Source organism: Numenius arquata, chromosome 5 (assembly GCF_964106895.1).
Source record: "Numenius arquata chromosome 5, bNumArq3.hap1.1, whole genome shotgun sequence".
In the NCBI taxonomy this organism is placed as follows: domain Eukaryota; kingdom Metazoa; phylum Chordata; class Aves; order Charadriiformes; family Scolopacidae; genus Numenius; species Numenius arquata.
This window is the reverse complement of record NC_133580.1, coordinates 37,059,741-37,082,842: the sequence shown is the minus strand read 5'-3', so window position 1 is coordinate 37,082,842 and position 23,102 is coordinate 37,059,741. Positions and strand designations below refer to the sequence as shown.

General features: G+C 39.7%; 1 protein-coding gene across 1 annotated transcript in view; it reads left to right on the top strand.

The window, feature by feature from the left end:
- TNKS (tankyrase) overlaps positions 1-23,102 on the top strand; it is a 144,857-nt gene that overhangs the window by 70,065 nt on the left and 51,690 nt on the right. The window contains exons 4-5 of the mRNA XM_074147026.1: positions 8,795-8,831; positions 9,709-9,784. Of these exons, the coding sequence (XP_074003127.1) occupies positions 8,795-8,831; positions 9,709-9,784 (113 nt within the window). The remainder of the gene's footprint in view (positions 1-8,794; positions 8,832-9,708; positions 9,785-23,102) is intronic.

Below are 23,102 nucleotides of genomic sequence, written 5' to 3'. Positions count from 1 at the left end.
GAGCTTGTATGGAAGGACAGGGGAGGCAGCTGGCTTTTGAAAACAATGCACTAATATGAAAGCAACTTATTTCTTCTGCTCAGTTCTGGATATACTACTTGGCTGTCTACCCACCTGTACTGTACTCAAGTTTTTGACAAGAGTTTTAGTCCTTTGTCTTCCTTTGGGAAGATTTCCTAGAAATCATGGAGAGAAAATATGTATGCAGACATATTACAGAAATGAGAAAGAAGTCATTGCTGGAAAAATGGAACGTCACACTTAAGTAGTTATTAATATGGAGCATGGCCTGAGTAGTGGAGCTTTGTTTTTGCTGATAGCTGGAATTAATACAAGAAATTAAGGGAAGAGGGAGAACCATAGGAATGTTGCCTTTACATTAGGCATGAAAGGATGGGTGATGGGGAAAGCTCAACAATTCCAGAAACAACAATCAAATTTCTTTTTTTGTGTGTATTTCTCAAGAGATCTCATGAGTATTGAACTTTGGTGAAAAGATGAGCCTCAATCCCTTCAGTTTTTTCCTCTTGCCAGTGTCAGAGAATTGAATTGCAGAAGGTTTGGATATTCTTCCCAGTCTCTTGAAATTCTGCAGTTCTTTTTCCTCTTCCAATCTCAATCTGAAGACAGGGCATATGAGTGGTGATGTGTCGTCAAGAAAAGTACAGCATTCTGAAATAGGACAGTTGTATTGAAAATAACACTTTTTTCACACTATGAATAAAAAATGGATGTGTGCCTGGTGTTTATATGAGTAGTGTGCACTGATGTGAAGAAATTAGTGTACCTGTACAAATAGTTTCAAAGAGAAGTTTTAGAAGATTTCTCAGATATATATTATTTCAGAAGAAATTTTATTGTAGGGTATGATGGTATTGTTGAAGGTAAGACAATTATATGGATTACCACATGATGGGTGGTTTTAGGGGTGGTTTTTTTGGTTCCTTTGTTGGATTGTTGGTTTGAGTTTGTTTTTTTTAAATTTTATGGTCTTGCAGTGTGATGTGTTGTGTCTTTTTCCCTGCACATTCAGGAAGATTTCTTTGATTGCTGTGATAGACTTAGCTTCATCTTTGAATCTTATGATTTAAGAGTTCAGAAATTTGAAACACTCTGATAAAGGGATTTTTTCATCTTCCTGCGACTGTATAGTGAAGGAAATCTGATAGCATTTTTTAACGAATAGGTCAGCACTGCTGAAAAGATTTCCTTTGAGAAACAGAAATATGTTATGTGCCAAATGTAAACTTAATGGTGCTGTAATTGCACATGCATCAGAGACCCATTTTGATATACCACCTAAGCCTTCTTCGTGACCAAAACCTGTAATGTACATGCAATTTATACTTAGATATGAGGATGACATTTAATAAGCCCTGTATCTTATATATGCTTATGTAGTATATGTGATTTGAACTGATGGCTTAATAGACAAGAACCTCTTCCATCACTTAAGACGCTAGCAGAGGTTTTGGCAATCTGTGCTATATAAAGCTGCAGATTTCCCAACATGCTGCTTCCTCCCAGGCCTTAGAAGAGATCGAGCTTGCTGTTTCTAGAAGACTAAATCAGAAATGCTATGGAGGCTCTGTCCACCTAACTGCAAGTTATTCCAGGTAGGATGCTGCTAGCTCGGTGGTTTGGTAGAGTTGTGGTCAAAACCAAATGATGATTGCTTATTTGTTTAATTCCCAGCCCCCTTAAAACATGTCCCTAAAAGCACTTCGCTATTAGCTGAGCCATTTTCAGTTTTTAAATTTCTATTGCAAATGGCTAATTTGAATCCACGTGCACAGTTCCTGATTCATCTTCAGCAGAATCAGCAGAGTCAAGGTACCAGACCATTCCCCCTTGTCTTTAACTTGCTCTTGAAGACATTATGTCCCGAGTTGCTTTTCTGTCACTCTTGCATATAGTAGAGTTGTTTTGGTGTTTTTTATCTGTGACGAGCTTAAAATTAGGATCTTGCTGTGTTCCTGGTCAAGCCTATTAGCTTATAAAATGAGCCCATTTACTTGTGAGAAGCATCTGAGTGGAGAAGTGCAAGAGGCATAAAGAAATGAAACCCTAAATAAGTGAGAAGGTAAGGGAGTGTGATTATAAAATCTGAAATTATTATTTTTGTTCCTCTTCTTTCTCATGTGTTTCTTGTACTACTTAGTTATAATTGTCTTTTCCCAAAGGATATTATTTCAACATATTTCTCTTTTTTTTAATTATTGTTGGAATTTTTTTTGCTGTGTCAGGTGGTTATTCCCACAGCCTTGTGCTTTTTGGATGGTAAAAATACCTTGCTCTAATTTTAGTCTCACTTGTTGCTTTTCTTATAAGAAAAGTTAAATGGGAAGGAAGGAATTGATGAGTATTTTAATGGCGTGACTGGACCCTTCTGAAAGAGGTCACATTGAAAATAAAATTTGAGTTTGTTAGGCAAATTGCGTTTAAAAAAAAAAAACACCAACCAAAAAACCCAACAAAACCAAAAAACCACCCACCAAAAAACCCACACCCTAGCACTCTCTCATAAGCACTAAAAGCCTCCTGCTCTAACTTGAATATTTGTTTAAATACTTAAATACTATTCCAAAGGTTGCAGTGGATTAAAAAGTGTCATATGTAGATGTGTGCTCATTGCTAGCCTATAGATCTGTGAAGTCCTGGAGGGTCAGAGAAAAGGTATATTTTATTTCTATGGCTTTTATTTCTTTGCTAAACTCTGTTTGCATTCTGGTCCATAGATTGCTTTCTTTGTAGCAATGCTGACTTGAATTCAGAGTCTCCATTTCCCCTCCCTCCTCTCTGCACCATCTTGCCCAGGCTCTCCATTCTCAGGGACCCGTTTCAGTGGCCACAGGCTGAGCTTCATGAAGTAACAAATCTGATGGAAAAACAAGTTCTCAGCATCCCCCAGCTGCATCAAGATTCTGATGTTGTTCTCCTAGCAGCCCCATGCATTCCTGTGCTAGCAGAGTACCTGGTTGGAAAGGCAAAAGGAGAACTTAGGAAAGGAGAGATTCTGATACCCCCTGTCTCTATTGCTGTGCTGAAGAGGCCATGTCCACTATGGATGGATGTTGCTGGATAATTGTGAATACTTGCTTGAAAAAAATCTGCTGGGCTGTTCACAAATACCTTGTCAGTCTTAGCATGGGACATGTATTTTCAAAAGTGGCAGTTCAGGTTTTCAAGGTAGGCAGCCAATAACAAGCCATAGGCTACACATAGTCAAAGTCAAATGTAGAACTACCATGTTTTCCAATGGAGCAAGATTTCACCCCTGACTTCCAGTGCTGCTAAGCCTTCAGCTGCCAAGAAGGAAACAGGAGGTCCTGAAGAGATCTCCACCTGGAAGGTTAATGTCTTGTGCTTGGGACCAAGGACTGGCACAGGTTGCCCAGGGAGATTTTGGAATCTCCATCCTTGGAGATTTTCAAAAGCCACCAGGACACAGTCCTGAGCAGGCTGCTCTGAGTGGCCCTGCTTGAGTACAAGGGTTGGATGAGAGGACCTCCAGTGTTCACTTCAACCTGAACCATTCTGTGATTGTGTTATATTGGTGAATCTTCTCTCCCCAGCCTGTGGTCATGGTTGTACTTTAATCAGGCCCATGGCCGTTTCTCACATATCTCAGCAGCAGAGTACCATTGGCTAGTGTAAAATTTTTCACTGTTTATCAGTACTCTGGAGATTCAAATTTGTAACTGTGATTCCATATGATGTGCAACTTGTTCATCCTCTTTAGTTTTTCAGTTTGGTTGAAAATATTTTCATCTATCTTTTCCCTGTTATTTTCTGCAGTTATGTTGGATAATGATGGCTTGATACAATCTGTGTGACATGAATTTTTAGGGAACTGTCCCCACTGTGGAAAACTGACATGTTAGTATGATAATGCAAAAACTGCTTTGTCCAGGTTGATATCTTGGCTCCGGCTGTTTCTGTATTAGCTGACGTGTAGGGGGAGAGAGGAGAGCAATTCACCTTGGGTTGTAGTGTAGATGCATTGAAAAAGCGCTGTTGATTTATGCTGTGCCTTCAGATCGGTTTTTCAGCTTGTAGTAGTCAGATGAAATGTCAACACTTTGGGGAGAGAATGAAATAGGGTTATTTGTCTGTAAAGTACACTGTAGGACTGATTCATAATGTTAGTTTTTTGCATGATTCGGGATTTTTTCTTTTGCTTGAACACATGCGTGTATGATGGCCCTGTTTCACAGACTCACCTAAAATCTAAAGGTTGCTAGTGAATTAAAGCTAGAAGTGGATTGACTGATTATTCCTTCTAGCTCTTTAATAGCAGAATTGATTTATGCTGCACCTGGATTTTCAGTGTGATGCAGTGTACCACCACATAATCAGGTGGCACCAATAACCATAAGAGTGGGAAGATGGCACCCCGAAGATGGGAAGCAGGAAGAACAGGTTGATAGTAGAGGAGGGCTCATGGAGTCTGGCTGCAAGAGGCTGGTTGTGCTTTTCTGGCTGCAGCTTTTATCATTAAGCTGGAAAGCACAAATGAAAGAAAATACACTAGAAGCCCATAAAGATTTCAGCCTGTCACTGTTGGTGTGCGCCTGTCTTTCATGCTCCCAAATACAATGTTCCTGTGTACGTCTATGTGTGTCTCCAGCTCCACTCTTCTTTCAGTTACTTTCATCTGCTACGGTTGGATTCAAAGTGGCTGCTGATCAGCATGTTGTCGCGGTGCAAGGCAAGGTCTCCTGTCTTCCGCTGAGATCTCGATTGAGCTTCCAGCTACTGATCTGCTTAACCGCCACTGATGTCTGATAGTTAATAAGCATTTGCTGCTAATCAGCTGCTGCAAAATGCAGCTAGGGCCAGGTACAGCAGTGGCTCCAAAGCATGTGGAGCTGTGGTCACAGCAGCTGATCAGCAGTCTTGGAGATAACTGGTTTTCTCCTGGGAGGGCACAGATAGGGCTGTTAAATCTGTTAGCTGCCTGGTGGTAGTTGTGTTTTGAAACACTGATTACCTGTGGTTACTAGTGGTAGCCTCCTAGTTCCAGCATAAATGGAGCAGCAGTAGCATGATTTGGAACGGGGAGCAAATAGAGAACTTGATGGTTTAAAGGGTGCTGAGTGAACTGTAAGCAATGAACTTGATCAGATGCAGTGAACACCAGACACTGAGCAGTTTCTTCTTGCCTACCAGTATTTGACAAGATAGGAACAGGGACACTGCTTTGGTGTAGCGCTCTGCTCCCCAATTCACATCCTTTCTGTCCTCGCCTTCAGAAATTCCCAGGACGACTGTCTCTGGGCTACTCAGCATGCGGAGGTGGGCAAGTCCAATGCTGTCCTCGTGGGCTGCTAGGCTAAGAATGGCAGCCACACTGGGCTGTCACTCTGGGCTGTCTTGTATGGGGAAGGGAGGCATGCCTGGCAAGTTCTCACCTACCTAGTGTGGCCAGATGTGTCTGGTGGTGTGGCTGTGTATTGTTTGGGCTTGCCATGAAACACAGAAGGGACAGGTTGAACTGAAATATGGTGGTAGAGACATGGTGGAAAGGATGGATGGTGAACAGATGAGAATTGTTTGCAGCCTTGTATTTCAGTTTTGGTCTTCTGTGGCATGGTCATACTATGTTTCACTCTTCTGGCAGACAAGCTTTGTGCTATCCAAAATATTTCTGCCAAAGATCCTCTGTATTGACACTGTGATTGGAAGGATGTTTTCCTCTCAAAGCTAGCAACTGTTAAGAGATTTGGAAGAGTAATTCAGGCTGTTACCTGTGCTTTGTTCTGCAGATGCCCTTTTGTAAAACTATAAATCCTAACCTGCCCAAAGGAGCTCTTTAAGTGATGTTACTAGCTTGGTTCAAGTCAGTTTGACGTTCTTTGAACAGAAGTATATTATGTGAGGTTGATGGTCTGTATTCCTCTACTTCAGCTCAGAACTTGAAATTCATCTCTGCCACAAGCATGCATGGTTTGTTTTCAAATGCGTTGCAAATGAATATTTTATTAGGTAGCTGTGGCCAAATGCTGCAGGATGGCCTTTGATATGCTTCGTAGCCAAGTGGCTTTAGCTGTGTTGGCAGAGCCCTCTGGTGGGAACGCAGCCTGTGCCAGCAGCAGCCGGTCCTGCAGGCAGTGCCACCCACTTCTCTCGTGTGCCATCATCAGCCAGCCCTCTCTGCTCGGTGGTCTCCCACCGTGTTGGGTGCCACCACGTTGGCTCCAGTGGCCGAGGGCTTCCCCTTCATCCCATTCCTAGCCAGGAGAGCAGAGCCCTGTGGAGGGCGCTTGGCCTTTTTTTTTTTTTAGCAAACCTGATGGTGTGCTGTAAGCACATGTGTAATTTTAGGTGCTGCTTTGCAAAATGTGACTGCTCTTTGAGAGTAATAAAGTTAGTGAATTACAAGATAATACTTTCCTAATCCATTTCAGGGTGTGGGAGACCTGTGACGAATTTAAAGAATTGCTTGTATGAATTTCAACGGTATCTGTAAACACCTTTTTAAAAAAGTGCCACTTAGTAGAAGCAACTGATTTACTTAAGCATACAGTGGGACATTTCTATATCAAGAGCCACAGCCTTCCAGTTCTGCTTTTCCTAATCAAGGTATTCGAGGAAAGGGCTTTTGTGTTTTAAAGTACCAACTTTCTGAGCATGAAGGAAAAATGTTATTACACTTATCTATCCTAATAGTATTCAAAAGCCTAGTTAGGACTGCTAGATGCACTGCAAAACCAGAATGTGCAAACAGGTCTTTTAATCTGGTTAGGTCCCTAAAGTATTGATATAATACAGGCCAATAACTCTCCTTTAGGAAATCCAGCTGTTTGAGAATTGTTGCACAAGTAATGCAGTGGTAATAAAGTGTCTTTTTTTCCTCCTCACATGCTGTCCAGAGCTTTTCACTCACCATTGATTTGAAACACTCACAACTGCGCCCAGTATTTTATCTTCATTAAAATATAAAAGAGGAACAGGCACCATGGCTTGAAAAGGCAATTGCCTGTGGTGGGCAGGAACCCCCTCTGATGAAGTTGCAGAGTGGCGGCAAGACAAAGGCCATCATACTTTTGTGTCATTTTACTTGTTTCAGCATCAAGCTTTTGTTAAGACAGCCGTATAAATTTTTCCAAAAGCTAAATTAACCTTCATGGCCTATATTTGAAATGCCAGTTTCAGTTCTTTGCCTTTGCGTTGAACTCATCTGCTCCATCGCTGGGGTCCAGCAACACAGAACCGCTCAGTTAAGAGACCTGTCATGCAAGAGGCAGTCGCGTGGTGGAACTCCTTGCTGCAGGCTGTTGTGAATTCCCAAAGCTGAATATGTTTCAGAAAGCAATTAAACACACTTGCAAAAGGAAAATTCACCAGTATTACGAGAGGCAGATACTGCCTTTGAGAATTCCTCAGCTGCAGCCAGGGGGATGGGGTGGGAGGTGCATGGCTCTGTGTACTCGCCCTCTTCATCCTCACCCCTGGGTGAAGGCAGGATGCTGAACTAAATACGGCTCCTTAAGGCCCTGGTGAGGACTGGTTTTGTTGTGATTCTTGTCCCCCTTTGCTAATAACCAAAGGAGCTGTGATGGGGGGAGTACCAAGCTGTTTCCAATGGAAGAGGACTCTAACCCTCCTCCTGCAGCCCAGAAAAATTCTTTGTTGAGGGATATTGTTTCCAGAGGAGCCTTCCAGTTTACCTGCAGTTCAGTCTGGCATTTCCTGTGGCCTGACGCTTTCCTCACCTGTAATGAGAGTTTCATTGGAGGATTATTACAAATGCACATAGGAGGCAGCACAAAGGTGTTAGTTTTTTTTTTTTTTCTTGCAGGACAGCTTCATCTTCCTGTTTTTCTTATAGTGTTGTGGTCAGAGACTTTAATTCTGTGGCAGGTGGTATACTGGATGTTTTTCAAACCCTCCATCCTTTGGATCTTAGGATACCCTCTCTTCTGTGACTTTATGAAACTGTTTAAAAGCTACTTTTCTAATTTCTGAATTGAAATTCCCTTAAAGTCGCATTGCGTAATGTTGTCATGAGTCAGATTTGTAGAATACTGTCTTACTTGCACAGGTCATCTTGTTCCATGCTCTTTTGAAGATACTCACATGCAATTTTAATCCTGTGATGCAACAACCGTCCTGAGTTATCTATTGTAACTCAGAATTTCTAATGTAAATATTGCTTTAACATTGCTTGTGGCTATCTCTAATCTCAGAGTCTCGTAACAAAATCTCCTGGAGAGTTCATGATCTTTTGTCTGTGTTTTTTGTTTCAAATGCCTATTTTCTTGGGAAGTGGCTGATGATACAATATTTGGAATTTTTTAAATAATCACTGCTCTTCGGAAGAACTTTAAGTCTAATATTACCATTCATACAGGCGGGTGAGAGCTTTGGAGATAAGTAATTTGTACCTTTTAAAAAGCCGCACTGCCTCGCTTTTGTCTCAGGATTTATTATGCTTCCCAAGTATAATGTGACATACTGAATAGGGCAGGGGGTGGGGACATTGTCTTCAGCTGACATGCTGTTATCAGCGGGACTGTGTTTCTGGACACAAGATTTTGCAGTCATTGGTTGTCCGAAGAAAGCCTTTCCATCTGAGGATTGGACAAGAAGATGCGTCAATTTGCTGCCCGTCTCCAAGGTACTGGTGATGCTGCCTCCACAAGCTGGCTAACGTCACAGCTCCATCACCCAGCGGGGTGTGGGCTTTTTTTCTCCTCTTCTCTGTTTTAATTCTGTATTTGCTTCCTACTGCATTTCTTAATCTGTCTTCTGCCAAATGCTAACAGCATGATATTTTGCAATCATTTAGGTGAATACAAGAAGGACGAACTCCTGGAAGCTGCTAGGTGAGTGCTGCTTAGAATATAAAGCATATTTTGGGGGTGGAAGCAGGAGAGGAAACGGGATTTTTTAAAACAGTAATGTTTTGTCATTGCCTTTCTGTGAAATGATGCAAACAAACCACTTCATTAGCATAGATCTCTTCGGACTTTACAGTCTGCTACAAATGGAAAAGCCTGTTTATGTAATTGAAATCCCCCACTATGGTGGTTATAAGGTTAATATTGAGTTTTTGCTTTAAGCTGCTTAAATCTTCTTTATCATTTTGTGACTGTTCTTTTTAGGGGCAAATTAAATATTGTAATTTTTTTTTTTTCCATTTGGTTTTTACTGCTACCTTAGGATATATTTTGAAAATAGGCTTTATCATAACAGAGCATAAGAAAGCCTATACAAAAGGTGTAAAGTTCAGTCGTATATTCCAAAGATGCTTTCATCCTTCGTTCTGACAGCACAAGACCATTTTATATAGACTATTAACCCTTCTAAAAAATTTCTGGTTATTGGTATGTAGTTGTTCAAATGTTATGGGCCATATGCTATGAAAATGTATTTAATTTAGAACATTTAATTTGGCAAATGGCTTTCAGAGGGTCTGTAAAATTACATAAAGGAAATATAGGGTAAGGTTAAGGACAGAAATTAAGAGGTGGTTTTGCATGATCTTTTGTAATACACTTAACTGCAAATTTAATTTTTTTTTTTCTGTATTTATCCTTGATTTTGAAGTGTTTGGAAGATCCTTTAGCCATCTGACGTTCTCCCTGGCAGAGTACAATTTTCAATATACTATACTTTGGTATCCAGCTCCTTAGCAAATGTTTTGCAGAGAGCTCTCTCTTTTTTTCCACCTTTCCATAATCCTCTCCTCTTCATTTACAGGAGCGGTAATGAAGAAAAACTGATGGCCTTATTGACTCCTTTAAATGTGAACTGCCATGCAAGTGATGGGCGTAAGGTAAGTTAATACCTGCTTTGTATTTCTGTTATTCAAGAAAGGCCAATTTAACCATACTGGGAAGCATAGATGTATAAACCAAGGGAGTGTATGGGGGAAAAACCTGTGATGTCTTTTCACTATGAAATTAAATGCTGTGTACTTGACGCTGGCAGTTGTGACAGATAACAGTCGGCGGACGTGGATTTTGTGTGTGTCTTCTTTTAAATGTCAAACCCTGGTGTACATGTAAAGTGAAACCTTAAGACCTTTTATAAGAAAAACAAAGTGCACTGTTGCAGATGAATAAAATAACTAAGGGTGGAAAGTTGTTATTTGTAATTGAACATTGTCTGGGGTGAGGTGGTTGGTATTCGGCTCGGCTCCTAATGCCCTGCCATGTAGACTGGCAGCGTATTGATGCGCTTAACACCTCCTGCATTTTCTTAAATTTGACACTATTGTTTTGACTTTCTCTGGCAGGGATGTTTGAATGAGTTAAATTAAGGATTAGACTGACACTGGAGGAGGGAAGAACATACGGAGTGAGAAGTAGATCCTATGATTTTTGGTGTTTTAGACATCAAGATGATGGTCTGTCTAGACTGTTGGATTTACAAATGTTGGTTATTACTGTGTACTAGAATGTTCTTAATCTGCATATCTTAAAAACCTTTCTCACGTGTAACAGTACATCTCACTCTTGGAGAAAAAAGCATGGGGCTGTTTTCCTTTATAGTTTTCTTTATTTTTGGTGGAGCGTTTTGGAGCATAGAGTAAAGATCTGCCCATTGCAGAGCTGTTGTGGAACAGCCTAGTTCCACTGAAATCAGTGGGGATAGGCCAGTTTATGCTGCCTTGTCATTAAAAGATATGTTTTTGCTGATTATAAAAATATACTTCCATTGTGAAAATATTCCTATTTTTAATACACATTTTTAAAATGTTTTCTGAACCGTAATGCCTATGATATCTGCTATGTGAAAGAAAACTCAGTCAGTTTTTCACTTGTTTACATTTATCACCGATTGGAAGTTTTATGAAATTTTCCAGGTTTTTAAAACAATTAATTTTATGATCTGAGGACAGGTAAATGATCAAGGGCTTTATTTAGTTCAGCTGTGTCAGAACTGATGAAATACTCCCCATATTTTAAGATTAAATATATTGCTCATAGTTCTTTGGGGTTTTTTTGGGTTTTTTTAAGACTTTACCATTCAAATGAGGTTGTATTTAGGTAATAATAGTGCAGTATGTTGTAATTAAGCAAGGTGGTATACAGCAGTGCATTACTGAGTAATTGAGTCCCCATCATTATTGATTTAAGGCCAAAGGCAGAGTTGTGATTTCTGTCAATATGGAGAGGAATAAGCCCTTGCAGATATGTTATCTAGAATCTATTTATCACTCTTTAAAAAGGAAAAACAAATCAAAACCAACCAAACAAAAAAAAACTCCCAACTTTAAAATTCATATTAAGCTGGTGGAAAATATTTATGTATTATTGCTGCCTGTGAATTAGTCTGAGGATTTATGGCCAAAGCTCAGAAAGCATATTGCAGTTAAAGCTAATCAATGTGGACGCTTTGATAATTTGTGTGTTTGGTTGTTGGTAAATACACAGGTTATTAAAAGTTCTTTTAAGATGGCTTGCTATTGATATTAATTAGCTTTTTTTAATAATGTCTACCATATATATTTTTTTCCCCGCCATATGTGTACAGACTGTTTAAGGTGAAGTAATTCTCTGTAGCAAATGTGCTATATATACTATTAAGTATTTCATTTTTAAGGCAAAGCTTTCAGGTCCTGTACCTAGTGCAAGATCACTTCGGGTTTAATCATTCTAAGCTGTGCTGGAAATTAAGTGAACTTTTCAGCCTACGGCACAGCTTTCTTGTAAATGAAAGTCTCTACTGGTGTTGCTGCCTCCAATTGGCCTACACTTGGCCAGCTACATAAGCTGAGAATTTGTCCATTTTGGAAGTTGGCTTTTGCATTCCTTGCTGCTTTTCATAGTTATTTTTTGCAGATCCCTTGAGTTTTCAAACCTCAAACTTATCACAGCGTAAGGCCACAGACTTAATGCAGCTGTCAGGGCGAGGAATGCAGACTCTGGAGTAGCCTGAGATTCTCAGCATCGCTCTTACTCTGCGATACAGACACATCCACAAACTCTTGTGTGCACACTCCTCCAGTTTGTGTGTTCCTCAGCTTTGCACCTTTCTGAGATGCCCAGCATTACTCTCATAAGGGAAACATTTAGCTTTGTAGGTGAGGAAATTAAGTTGAGTCACAGTACTGGATGGGTAATTATTTTTTCTGTATAGCAGGTGGCGGTAGGGTGGTTTTTCTTTTTTCATATTTTGGGGTATGAGTTTCCAGAAGTTGTCATCTAACACCCATTGCACTAGAACTCAGTAGCAAAATAGTCAGGATATTGTTAATCACAGTATTGCTTATTTCATTGCTGTATGCACTTCAATTTCTTTATTTTTTTCCTGGTGTTCTCTTCTGTATCTCATACATACTAATTCCTGGAGTTCCTGGATTTCCCAAACACCACATCTGCCGTGAGGGTGTGCTTCGTAGAACAGATGAAAGAAGTGGAAAACTCCAGTAGCTTGCTGGTTTGAAACCATAGATAGATTATATGAGCATTGTAGAAATGTTCCCAACTGAAGCTTGTCAGCTGTTGCCTGAAGAGGGAATTCATTCTTTTTTGCTACTCTTGCAATTATTTTCTGCAGTGAAAAATGAAGGTGTGTGTGCAAAAGAAACAATTTTATACATCAGCTAAAGCATTCCTGCATACCAAGGATCTATGTAATTTGTGGGGTTTTGTTTTGATGACCAAGGAAAATCAACAGTAATATCTCAAAGAAACAACTGTTTCATTGGACTAGGTAATGGTTGATTTTTGAGTGAGTATTGGCTTGTGTGCCTGTTGAATGTATGAGGGCACAAGTAATACTGCACAAGTATGGAGCTATACAGTGCAGAGCTATACAGTACAGTGTATGCAAATGTGTGTAATGCAAGGATAGGATGTCACAAGAACTGTTTGTTTTGAAACTATCACATTTACTTGCTTTTTTAAAAAAAATACCTGAGCTGAAGTGTACTAGTCACTTTTCATGCCATTTAGTCTTTGATATTTTTTTTTAACAGGAAACTGAAAAATCACAGAATTGTTAGGATGTGGTATTGTGTGTAAAACAAAATTTGCATGCTATGTCACTTATGTTTACATTGAATCGCAAAGTATTTGCTCTGTCAAAACAGAACTTAGACAAAATGCTCGTGGGCACCTGCATATTTCTGATGGGTCTGAAATTTCATTCTGTCCAGCCTCTGAGCTCTACCAAACTGTTCAGTCTCTGTAATCTATAGAAGTAGTGACTTCTAGAAGACATGCTACAGTATTGAAATTAACAGATGGTACTGAACTCTCACACTGTTAAAAAGCCAAGCCACCTATTTACGTATCTGTCTACGTAGAGGTATATAGGCTCTGGAAATTTGCTTTACAACCCCTGTTATTTTCCCTCACATTTTTTTTTTTTTTCCTCTGGGGGTGTCTTTTTGAAGACTCAGTTGTGGGTGAATTTTGAAAAAATGTTTTTGACTATTTAAAACCAACAGGTTCTTACCTGCTATGGGAAGCTAAAGCTGTATTATTTTGTCATGGGAGCTGTATTTCTGACTTGTAACAACAGTCACAGTTTAACTAATCCAGCAGTTGGTGGCAGACAGGCTTAAAGTAGAATTTATCATGGTTGCATGTTGAGTTGCAGCTATCACTTAGCCCTCTCATTTCCTTTGGAAAACTGTTGTCGACACTTGAAAGGTGCTTCAGGAAAAAATTGATGTTGCCTCCATTTTTAAAATAAAAAAACTGTGTGAGCTAATAAGGAAGCACTGGTTTAACAATTCCGATGAGAACTCTTCTCTACAAGGCAGACTTCCCACATCGCTTCTTGACAGCTTTCCAAAGTGAACTGCATCCAGATGACATGGTAGCTATTAGCAATGGGAGGCTGGATTTTTGCTTTGAAGTTGGATTTTTTTGCTGATATATAATATCCTGCTCTTGTACTACGTTACGCATGCTTAGATCATGCGAACACTAAAATACTCAGGTGTCGGTTGAATAAAACCTTCTCTTCGTGTGAGGGAACCCAGCTCCTCTGGTCAGGAGTAAAAAGTTCGTTTTGCTCCTCTTCTCAAGGTTCATCTCTTTCAAAGTAAAGCAAGTATCTGAGACTTTGAGCTCTCTGGAGCACAGAACGATTATTTTTCTGTAAAATAAAATGTATGTCTCATGTTTTGAATGCATAATTTTCATTGATCTGTATCAGCTGTGTTTTGTATGAACCATATGAAAAATAGAGAATACCATGGTGTTACCTATGAACAGCTTGTTCTCAGGTATTCGTTCAGCGTGAGGCAGGAATTACTAGCAGAAGGCAGCACAGAATAAAATTCCTGCACAGCTACATTGTTTTCCTTCCTGTACCTTCCCTCCTGCCTCGTTCCTTAGAAACTTGAAATGTAGAAATTTCTGCAACCAGTAAACCAGGGAGCCTGCACACAATGCACTTCCCCAGTGCGGGACCATCCAGCACTGGATGAGGCAGTGATCCCATAGAAAAAATAATAGGCAATTATTAAAGCCATTTCTAGCATGCACACGATTCTACTTAATTTTATTTCACTGCAGTCTTCTGGCTCCTAATGCCCCTTTCTTTGTTTATTCCCAGTTTTCAGTCCTTAACAGCTCCCAGTAGCAGTCCTTAATACTTAGTATTATGCCTCTCCCACGCCTTTGTTGTTATGCCTTTCCCAACCAGATGTAGACAACCCTGGATCCAGAATACCAGTAGCAGGCCTTTGCATTAAGCTTTGTGAGTCTTGGGAGGTGTACTTGCCTCTTGAGTTTGAGGCTGGTTCTTCAGCCCGTTCATTCCTGCCTTACAGATAACGAATTTTTCTTGTGCACAGCATTATCCAGTTCCATGGGTGCAGGGTACAAATGTGAGAAATCCAACTCTGAGAAGGTCTGCGATGCGCTGCTGAGTACCAGTATCCTTGGCCTGAAGCAACATCTGCACAAGATCTTGCATGTGTGTGTTTTATGGAGAGGACGGAGTGCCCCTCAGCTCCTGCTGTGGGACATCTCTGGTGCCAAGTAATGTTCTGTTGGATGGGGTTGCAGATTCCTTCCCTTGTCTTCTCTGCTTCTTTCTCTCTATGTGCAGCCAGTTTGATCAGCCTGTAAACAAAGGGCTGATAAATAGAAATTGAATTCTAACAAGATCAGTTGAGCTATGTCTCCTCTTACCAGGGAGTCTCCAATTTGCTGCTGGTAAGTGGATTTGCCAGCCCCCATTCCAGAATTCTGGTTGTTTTCAACCATTTTAATGAAAAATCCTGCAGTTCAAAAGAAAATTGGTATGCCTTCCAATTTCTGAGTCTGTATGGAACAATCGATCCACCTTTTCACAAGCTTTTTCTTTACAGTTATTAAACCTGCAGACAGCAGAGGTTGAGATTCTCTTGTGATCCATCTAGGAGCTGGGGTTTGAAGAAAAATGCCATGCATTGCAAGACTTGAACAAATTGTGTGCTAGTGACACTATAAACCTTTAAATTGTTTGCCTTTTCCTTGTGCTACAGTAATAAAAACGAAAACTAATACCAGATAAACCTATAGGTCTGTCTGTTCTATAGATTTATGGTGTACAGATTATATTCAGATGAGTATGGAACATCTTTTGGAATAAATTATTTCACATGCAGTAAAAAGTGTTGTTTAAATGTTGTGAAAATACATCCTTTTCTACAAAGTGCATATTTGAGCAAAGGCTTGTGAGCACATACTTGATGCAAGGCACTTTTGTCATACCCCAAGGGTATGTCTGAATCTTTGAATGTATACTACACATATGTGTATTTTTTTGTCACATGTAATATTATTTAGTGTCACAATGTACATGTTATCTTCCCCAAGATTTTGCAAGCTTTTTCTGCTGGTGTAGATTATTTGTTTGTGGTGTTTGTAGATATATCAAAAGTCTCAAGGCTTATCTGCAATAAAACATAACTTCTGTGGAGGAGAGAAGCAAAGGAATCATACATTGAAACCAGATTAGCAGTTGACTGTATATTCTTGTTTCAGAGCAAGTGTTTTCTCCTTGATTAGTCTAATAAAATAAAAATTTTAAAAAATATATTAAAAATATTTAACTAGAAAATGTCATTTTATTTCAGAAAAAAAGACAACTCCACATGGAGTAAATCTAAACCAGTTATTCCAGAATAACTGGGTAGACAAGTCCTTGCTGAATCCGCTCACGCTGCTTACTAGCATAAAGTGTCGGTCCGGTTTTGAAGAAGTACTATAAAACCGCTTTTGTGGGTTGGAAATGTGCAGATTTTGGGCTCTTCATTTGTGAACCTGCAAAGATTAGCCAGAAGGTTCATGATGCATGATTACAGCTTTTTGGAACTGCAGTTGCCGAAGTAAGCGATAACGATGTATTCTGTTAGCTAATGTTTGCTAGCATAAAGTTGGCCCTGATTGATGGCTTCTAAACACTGTAGTCTTTGTTGACACCTATCTTGGATGTGTTTCATGGAATGCATATGTATCAAAGGTATATCTAGGGATGTGAGTGTGGGGGTATATATATAAAAAAAAATATTAAAAAGGATATAAATGTATATATACACTATCATATATACCTAGCTGTGTGTCTGTGTGTACCTGAGCCAGCACTCCCCTGTTTATATAAGCGGATTTTCTGGAGATTGAGGGAGGATGGAGAGCACATCCGTTTCTGTTTAAAACAAAAATATTATTCTGAAAGCGTATTGTTCTAAAAGTTGAGGATTTAAGATCCTTTACTGTGATCAGTGCCTGGTGTGTTCTGCAAGTGCAACAATTGTTTGTGCTTCTTCTGCAGCCTCACCAGTGACCCATATTGGGTATGGGCATGTATAGTCATGGGAGAACATGTCATCAGATGCCAGCTGCTCCTCAGATGCCAGCTGCTCCATGGCAACTGACCTATATATGCTCTTATCCCACCTTAGATATGAAGTCATTCACAGTTCCTGAGTAAACAGAGTGAAAAAGGGCAGCTGGGGGTTGGGCTATGAGTTGGTCTCCAGAGCTCGCTTTCAACCTCAGTTATTCTGCAATACCTTGGTGCCCCACAGTAATATATTTATATGATCTGTACTCCCAGCTTTGATTTGGATGAAAGGCTTCACAAGCTTAGAGCCTATTGCTGTGTATGCTATAATTAGAAGGAGCGATGGAGGAGAAAAAGGGGTGGACTAAAGTCCTTCTATGCAACTCTTCCCTTAGTGTGAAAATAAGTACTATGGATCAAGTGCAGACATTTTTGTACTCTTTTCAGGTATAGCTAGACTTCTGTGTAATTGAGTTAAATATTTTAAATCTAAGTCTACACTCAAAATTAAGGGTCCTTCCTGGACTTAGGTAATGGAGCACTGTGAAAAAGATGACATTTCCAACATGACAAAAAGGCTACAAAGCAAATGCCATAATGTTCATGATGTGCCTGGGGCAGAAGTGCCCAATGCTGTACACACATAAAAAGAGCATATAAAATGGTCACTACTGTATTTTTTGCCTTTAAAACACCATTTTGTTTATTTAGAAAGATAATTCTAAATCATCCATGCATGTCAGAAATAGTGACAAGGTATGCTCTTTCTTGTGCTATGATCCTATCTTATTTCATCAGCCAAGCATGGTCAAAGCGGATAACACAAGAATCCCTCCCCTGACTTTGTACACTATAGATAACTTTGCTTTATTTCTGTCCCTGGTGTCACTTAACGCTCTCTATAGCCAAAGATTATACCTTTTGAATAAAATGTGAAACTGATCTACCTGCTCTAATTTTCTGTTCTTAAATATTTTCCAAAAAAAGTTTCAGTGAGTATCCCTTCACCTGGTTTTCATTTTCTTCAGAAATTATTTGAAGTGTAGTCTATCTTGTCCACAATTAGAAATTGTGCACTTGAAGGACTGGAAAGAAATCGTTTACTCTGTAATCATTCTCTCTGTATTGTTATCTAAAAATCAGGAAATCTCATTTGTTAGGTCTTAATCAATGTGCTCTTCAGGAAACCTTCAAATGTATTACAGGTGTGGTGGGTTTTTATATCTGAACTATTTCCCCTTGATGATTAGCTTCACATAGGGGATGGCTTCTTGCATTATGCTATTATCCATCTACTGTCAAGTGAACACAAGTCAAACTGGCAGATTTGGGTAGAGCTGCCATTTAATATTTTATGCACATTAACTAGATGCTGTGGTCTGGATTTGGCTCTCTCAGCTCACAGAGCATCCAGAAGTCGAGTACTGATGATGTTTCTTCTGCTGTGATGTCGGAAGTGGAGTCCTTTCTTTCACAGGCCTGGCTGAGGTTATGTTTTAGTTAAAATGTGGCAGCTCAATCCATAGACTGTATGCATTTGATTTCTGTATGTGGTTGACTACAGTGAATACTTTAGGTGCCACTTCTATCCTTGATGTCACTTCTCTCTCAAAATCCCTTCATGTGAGTGAGAGGTATTGAGAAGTAAACCATTCTTTCTGGTTGCTTTTCACTTTTGAATGTGGTATCAGAGTATTTTGTGGCCTCCCTCTGTCGTCAGACCTATCATTTAGTTGTACACTCTGTTTCCCATCTCTGCATGCTGTCATGCAATGTCTATAAGGACCTAACATCATCTTCCTTAAAAACCATTGGTGAGGATTTAGTTAAAAACCCATTGAGTATCCATGTAGACTGTTATCAGTTGGATTACCGTGGTTGTTGACTACTTCAGAAGAGTTCTAAAGGTGGAACTTCCCTTAATACTATTTGACTCTTCCCAAGCAGATCATGTTTATCTGAGTGTTTGCCAATTCTAGCTGTTATTATATTGTATTTTTCCTGTTACGGACATAAGATTGCAAGCCTGAAGTTCCCCAAACTGCGTTTTAATGATTGGTTTGCAACTTTCGGGTCTTCGTGTACCAAGATAATCTTAAGTGAAGGTCACATACCACTAGTAATTCACCTGTTTCATTCTCCATTGCTCTCTTGGGTGATTGCAGTCCCAGCCTGGCTATCTGTTGATGTTCATTTTGATTATGGTTATCATTACCTCTTTTATGCTTAATTTAGTTTCAGACATCCTTTGCCAAGCTTCACCATGCTCCCAAATATGCACGTGCTCACTCACCAGGGTCCTGATATGAGAATACTTGTTTTTTCTAAGATGTATACCATGCAAAGAGTTCCTTTAGTTCCTCCACAATGACTTCTCACCTGCAAGAGCTCTGTTTCTTTCCCTAGCATCACCTTGCCCCACTGGACTGTCTGGTGGATTTTATGATCCTGGTGGGTTGGAAGAAAGATTCATGGCTGATTGGAATTCCTTTCACTAGTCACTGCTTAAACTGTTCTTGCCTGTCTAATTGTATTTTTACCTTTAATCTGCTGGAGTTTATGGTCCTTATGATTTTCTTCAGCTTGTAAATTCAGCTTTTTGAATGACGCCTTCTAGTCTAGTAACCTCTTTTAGTTTGCTGTTAGTCACACTGGCTTCTTCCACTTTATTAAGCCCTTCCTAATAGAAGTTATTCATTAGCACAGCAATTCCAGTATTGTCTTTGTTAGCAGCCTTTATGCCGTCTGTAAGGACCTAACTCTCTAAGCTACCACTTCTATCTTATTGTTAAAAAACTTCCCATTTTTTTCATAGCTCCGCTTTCTGCAGGCTAGCACAGTCATGCTGGATTATTTTAGCAAGCATTTCCCCTGTATGTAAGTTGAATCAAAGTATGTTATAGTCACTGTTAAAGAGCAACTTCTATTGCAAGATTTTGCACCAGGTACTTCTTAACTTCGTACCAGCTCAGCAGTTGCATCTATTCCTGCAGCCTCCCTAGCCAGCTTCTCTGTAAAACAGTCACTGAGAGTACCCAAACGTTTCACCTGTTAAGTTACCCAAAGCCCTTCTGTTTTCTGCCCTTGCTGCTTCTCGGATTTCTCTCAGCACATCAGCTATCACTTGCTAATACTACCCCATCATTGACTTCACAGGTTGTATGGGTAACTTAGAGTGATCAGTTTAGTTCTAAATGAAAAGAGCTACAAATACTTGTGTGCAAGGACAGGTGTATTTACATAACCATTTCTAAAACTTGTGCAAGTTGACTGAGCAGGCAGCAGATGAAAAATAAAAGGGGTGGAAAATGCCAAAATAGGGCATTGTAATTGATGATGGATGTGTCATTGATGAACAAGAAAATGGAGGTTATTTGATTAGTCTTTTCTGAGTAATATAATACACTTGTACTTACAAAAGAGATTTATTTCTTACGGATAAAATTCTTTAGAATATTCATATTCTAATAACCATAATTTTTCAATTTTTGAAACATACTAAAAGGAAGTGCAAGATTAATTCTCTTTTTTCCTGTATTTTGTAAGGCTCCTCTTCAAAGGAACAGTGAAGTCTACTTGACTTGGATTATAAAGGCATTAAATTCTAAAATTTGCAAATTATCACTGTAATATAAAAAGAGCAATTTTTTGTATTTAATTTTGTGAATTATTTTAGACCTCGTGTTTTAATTTCAATCCAAAATATAAGGCATAAATATTTATTTCACACAGCGCTGGAGCTGAAATGCAATCAATTTGCAAGCGTTGCTCTTAACAGAGTTCATTCTGACCCCACTTTCAATAAAATGAGTGAAGTGTGGGTTTCAGTGTCCTGTTAGCAGAGGGAACAGTCAAATTAATATATTCTGAGAAGCTTTTCTTCTTTCTTAATAATGTGAAAATCTTATGAACTGAAGCCTGGAAAGTTTCTAGTTGGAAGGGGAGGGAGGAGAAGCAAAGTAAATATTTAAAGACAGAATGGGAGAACTAGTAAAAATAATAAGAGATATGAAAAGAAAAGGAAATAAAAGATTGTTAATTGACTGTGGTAGGAAAAAGATTTTGATAGCAAGTAGAAAAAGAGGAGACTGAAATGGCAAAAAACAACAGAGTTTTGGTTCTCTAGTGCTCCATTGTGCATACTCTTCAGATTGTTTTAGTGTTGTATGCAGCCTTCCCCAGGCATCTGGCATAGCTCTTTGGAGAGGAGCCTCTTGTTAACACCTGTTTGTGCTGCCAGAGCAACACCAAAATACTTCATTAAAAAAAGGGAACAGCAGCCCAAGCAAGTAAAAAACAGGATTTTGTAGCTTCGGACACTGGCTGACAGGACAGATAAAAATGTATGCATTTGTGTTGGAAGAGGGGAGAAAGTTGTCTCATCCTGTTCTGCTGGAGCAATAAGCATTTGCAGCTTGCGATATGACAAGATTGACAGGTTGAGACTTGGGCTGTGGACTGTGCTGACTTGCCACTAAGGTGCTTTCAAAAACTCTGCAGAAACTTGGCTATCCTTGCCCCATTGCTCAGACCAGCAGCAGTAGCATCTGTTCTTCCCTATGAAGAACTTGAATCGCAGCTTCCAGCATGTGACTTAACAAAATTTCCAGCTGTTGACGTGAGACAATCCTGCATGCCTGTGTGCTCAGTCCACCAGCCCTGATGAGTTTGTTGTCTAGCAGGCAGGTGTTGCCAGATGCTCCTTGGAGGTACTAGAGGTTTGAATACCCTCTGATGACTTTAATTGCAGGGGCACTTTCTTCTTCTTGCCTTTGCTGCAGCAAGAGCCAGTCATGCTTCAGTGCCTCAGCTCAGACTTGTCCATTTTTGACTTGCGTTTCTGACAGATTCCAGGTGATGAAAAGAAGCAACAAAAAATGGCCATCCTGGACACAATTATACTGTAAGTAATTCCTGTGAAGTGTTCTGCCATACCTTTCAAGCCAGTATACATCTCCTTTCAGTGTTAAGTAACATTAGCAGCATTCCCTTAGGAGAAGATAGTGGGTCTTTACTGTCATTTCATCTTTATGTAGCTCAGCAAGCCACTATTCCCTCAGCTGCCAGCATCTATCACCAAAGAAACAGTGTATACTTCTCTGCTTCTCTGATAATCCATCTCAAATTCCGTCTCCCTGTGTCATTGAGTGCTGCCAGAGATGTATTCTATGCTTCTGAATCTGGGAAAGCTGCAGATGCTGCTTCATGGTAGAAGCTCCGGCATTTCCTTTCATATTGCAGTTCCATCCCCAGCCAAACCTTCGTCATTTGCACGTAGAAATGGAGGAGATTCTTGTAAGAAACAGTTTTCTGGGAATACCGTGGGTTCGTGAGGGATGTTCAGCTTTTCTAACACATCCTCTGTGGAACTGTTTCACCAAATGGGTGGAAGGTTAAGATACATGCAAATGCAGAAGAGTTTCAGGAGTCGGGGATGGAAGGAGGTGTTGCATTTTAATTCTTGTTTAGGAAGAGGTAAGGATTACTAGTGCCCCATTTATGGGACCTGCTTTTTGTGAAATCCTAAGATCAGAGGTCAAGGTGGCGTTCCCATTTAAAGATTTAAGTGTCTCTCCCAGCCCTTTACCATTTCCCTCTTAGCCTTCTAGGTCAGTCTCTGAAAGTAATGGCAACAACTTAATACGGAGTTGTTAGGGAACTAAGCTTCCTAATTAATATTTGGGGAGCTGAGATCCTTTTTATCCCTTTGCCATATTGCTTTTTCTTGTGAATCAGATTGATCTTTGCTTTTAAAGTTCATTCCAAACATGGTTGCCGCCTTCTGTCTCACAGTGTCTCTTTTTCTTCTGGCTTTTCTTTCAGCCTGTATTTCTGCCAAGTAATGATGCTCTTTCAGGTTTGGTTTTCTTTCCTTTTCTCCGAAGTAATCAATTTGAGTTATTTTCTTTTTTTATATAGCTACTGTTTAAAGAATAGCTTTCAGACCTATCTACATGGATTAAGGATTTGCCTTCCTAGGGTCGAAGATGATAATCTCCATAATTTTGAAAGTCAAGTGTCATTTTCTGGAGAAACCTGATGGGCAGGGAGATACGGTTTTTCTTCTGGGATTTCATAAGGCTTTTATATGGTCATCTTCAAACATCCATCTTAAGCTTTCCTCTGCAGATGAAACTTTCTTCTATTGTGTGCATGTTTTCTCTCCTGTCAGGAAAGATATCTTTGCCCTTTACCCTCTTCTGCTTTTGGGCATATCTTGTTTGTCTCCGCTTAACCTACCTTCTCTGTGGTGATGCTGTTTCTCTGCTAGTGGGAGGAGTTCCTTAGCAGAAAAGTGAAAGCACTCATTTCCTGTTCTTCCTTCTTTTACCCTCTAAGAGCAAGCGAAACTCTTGTTA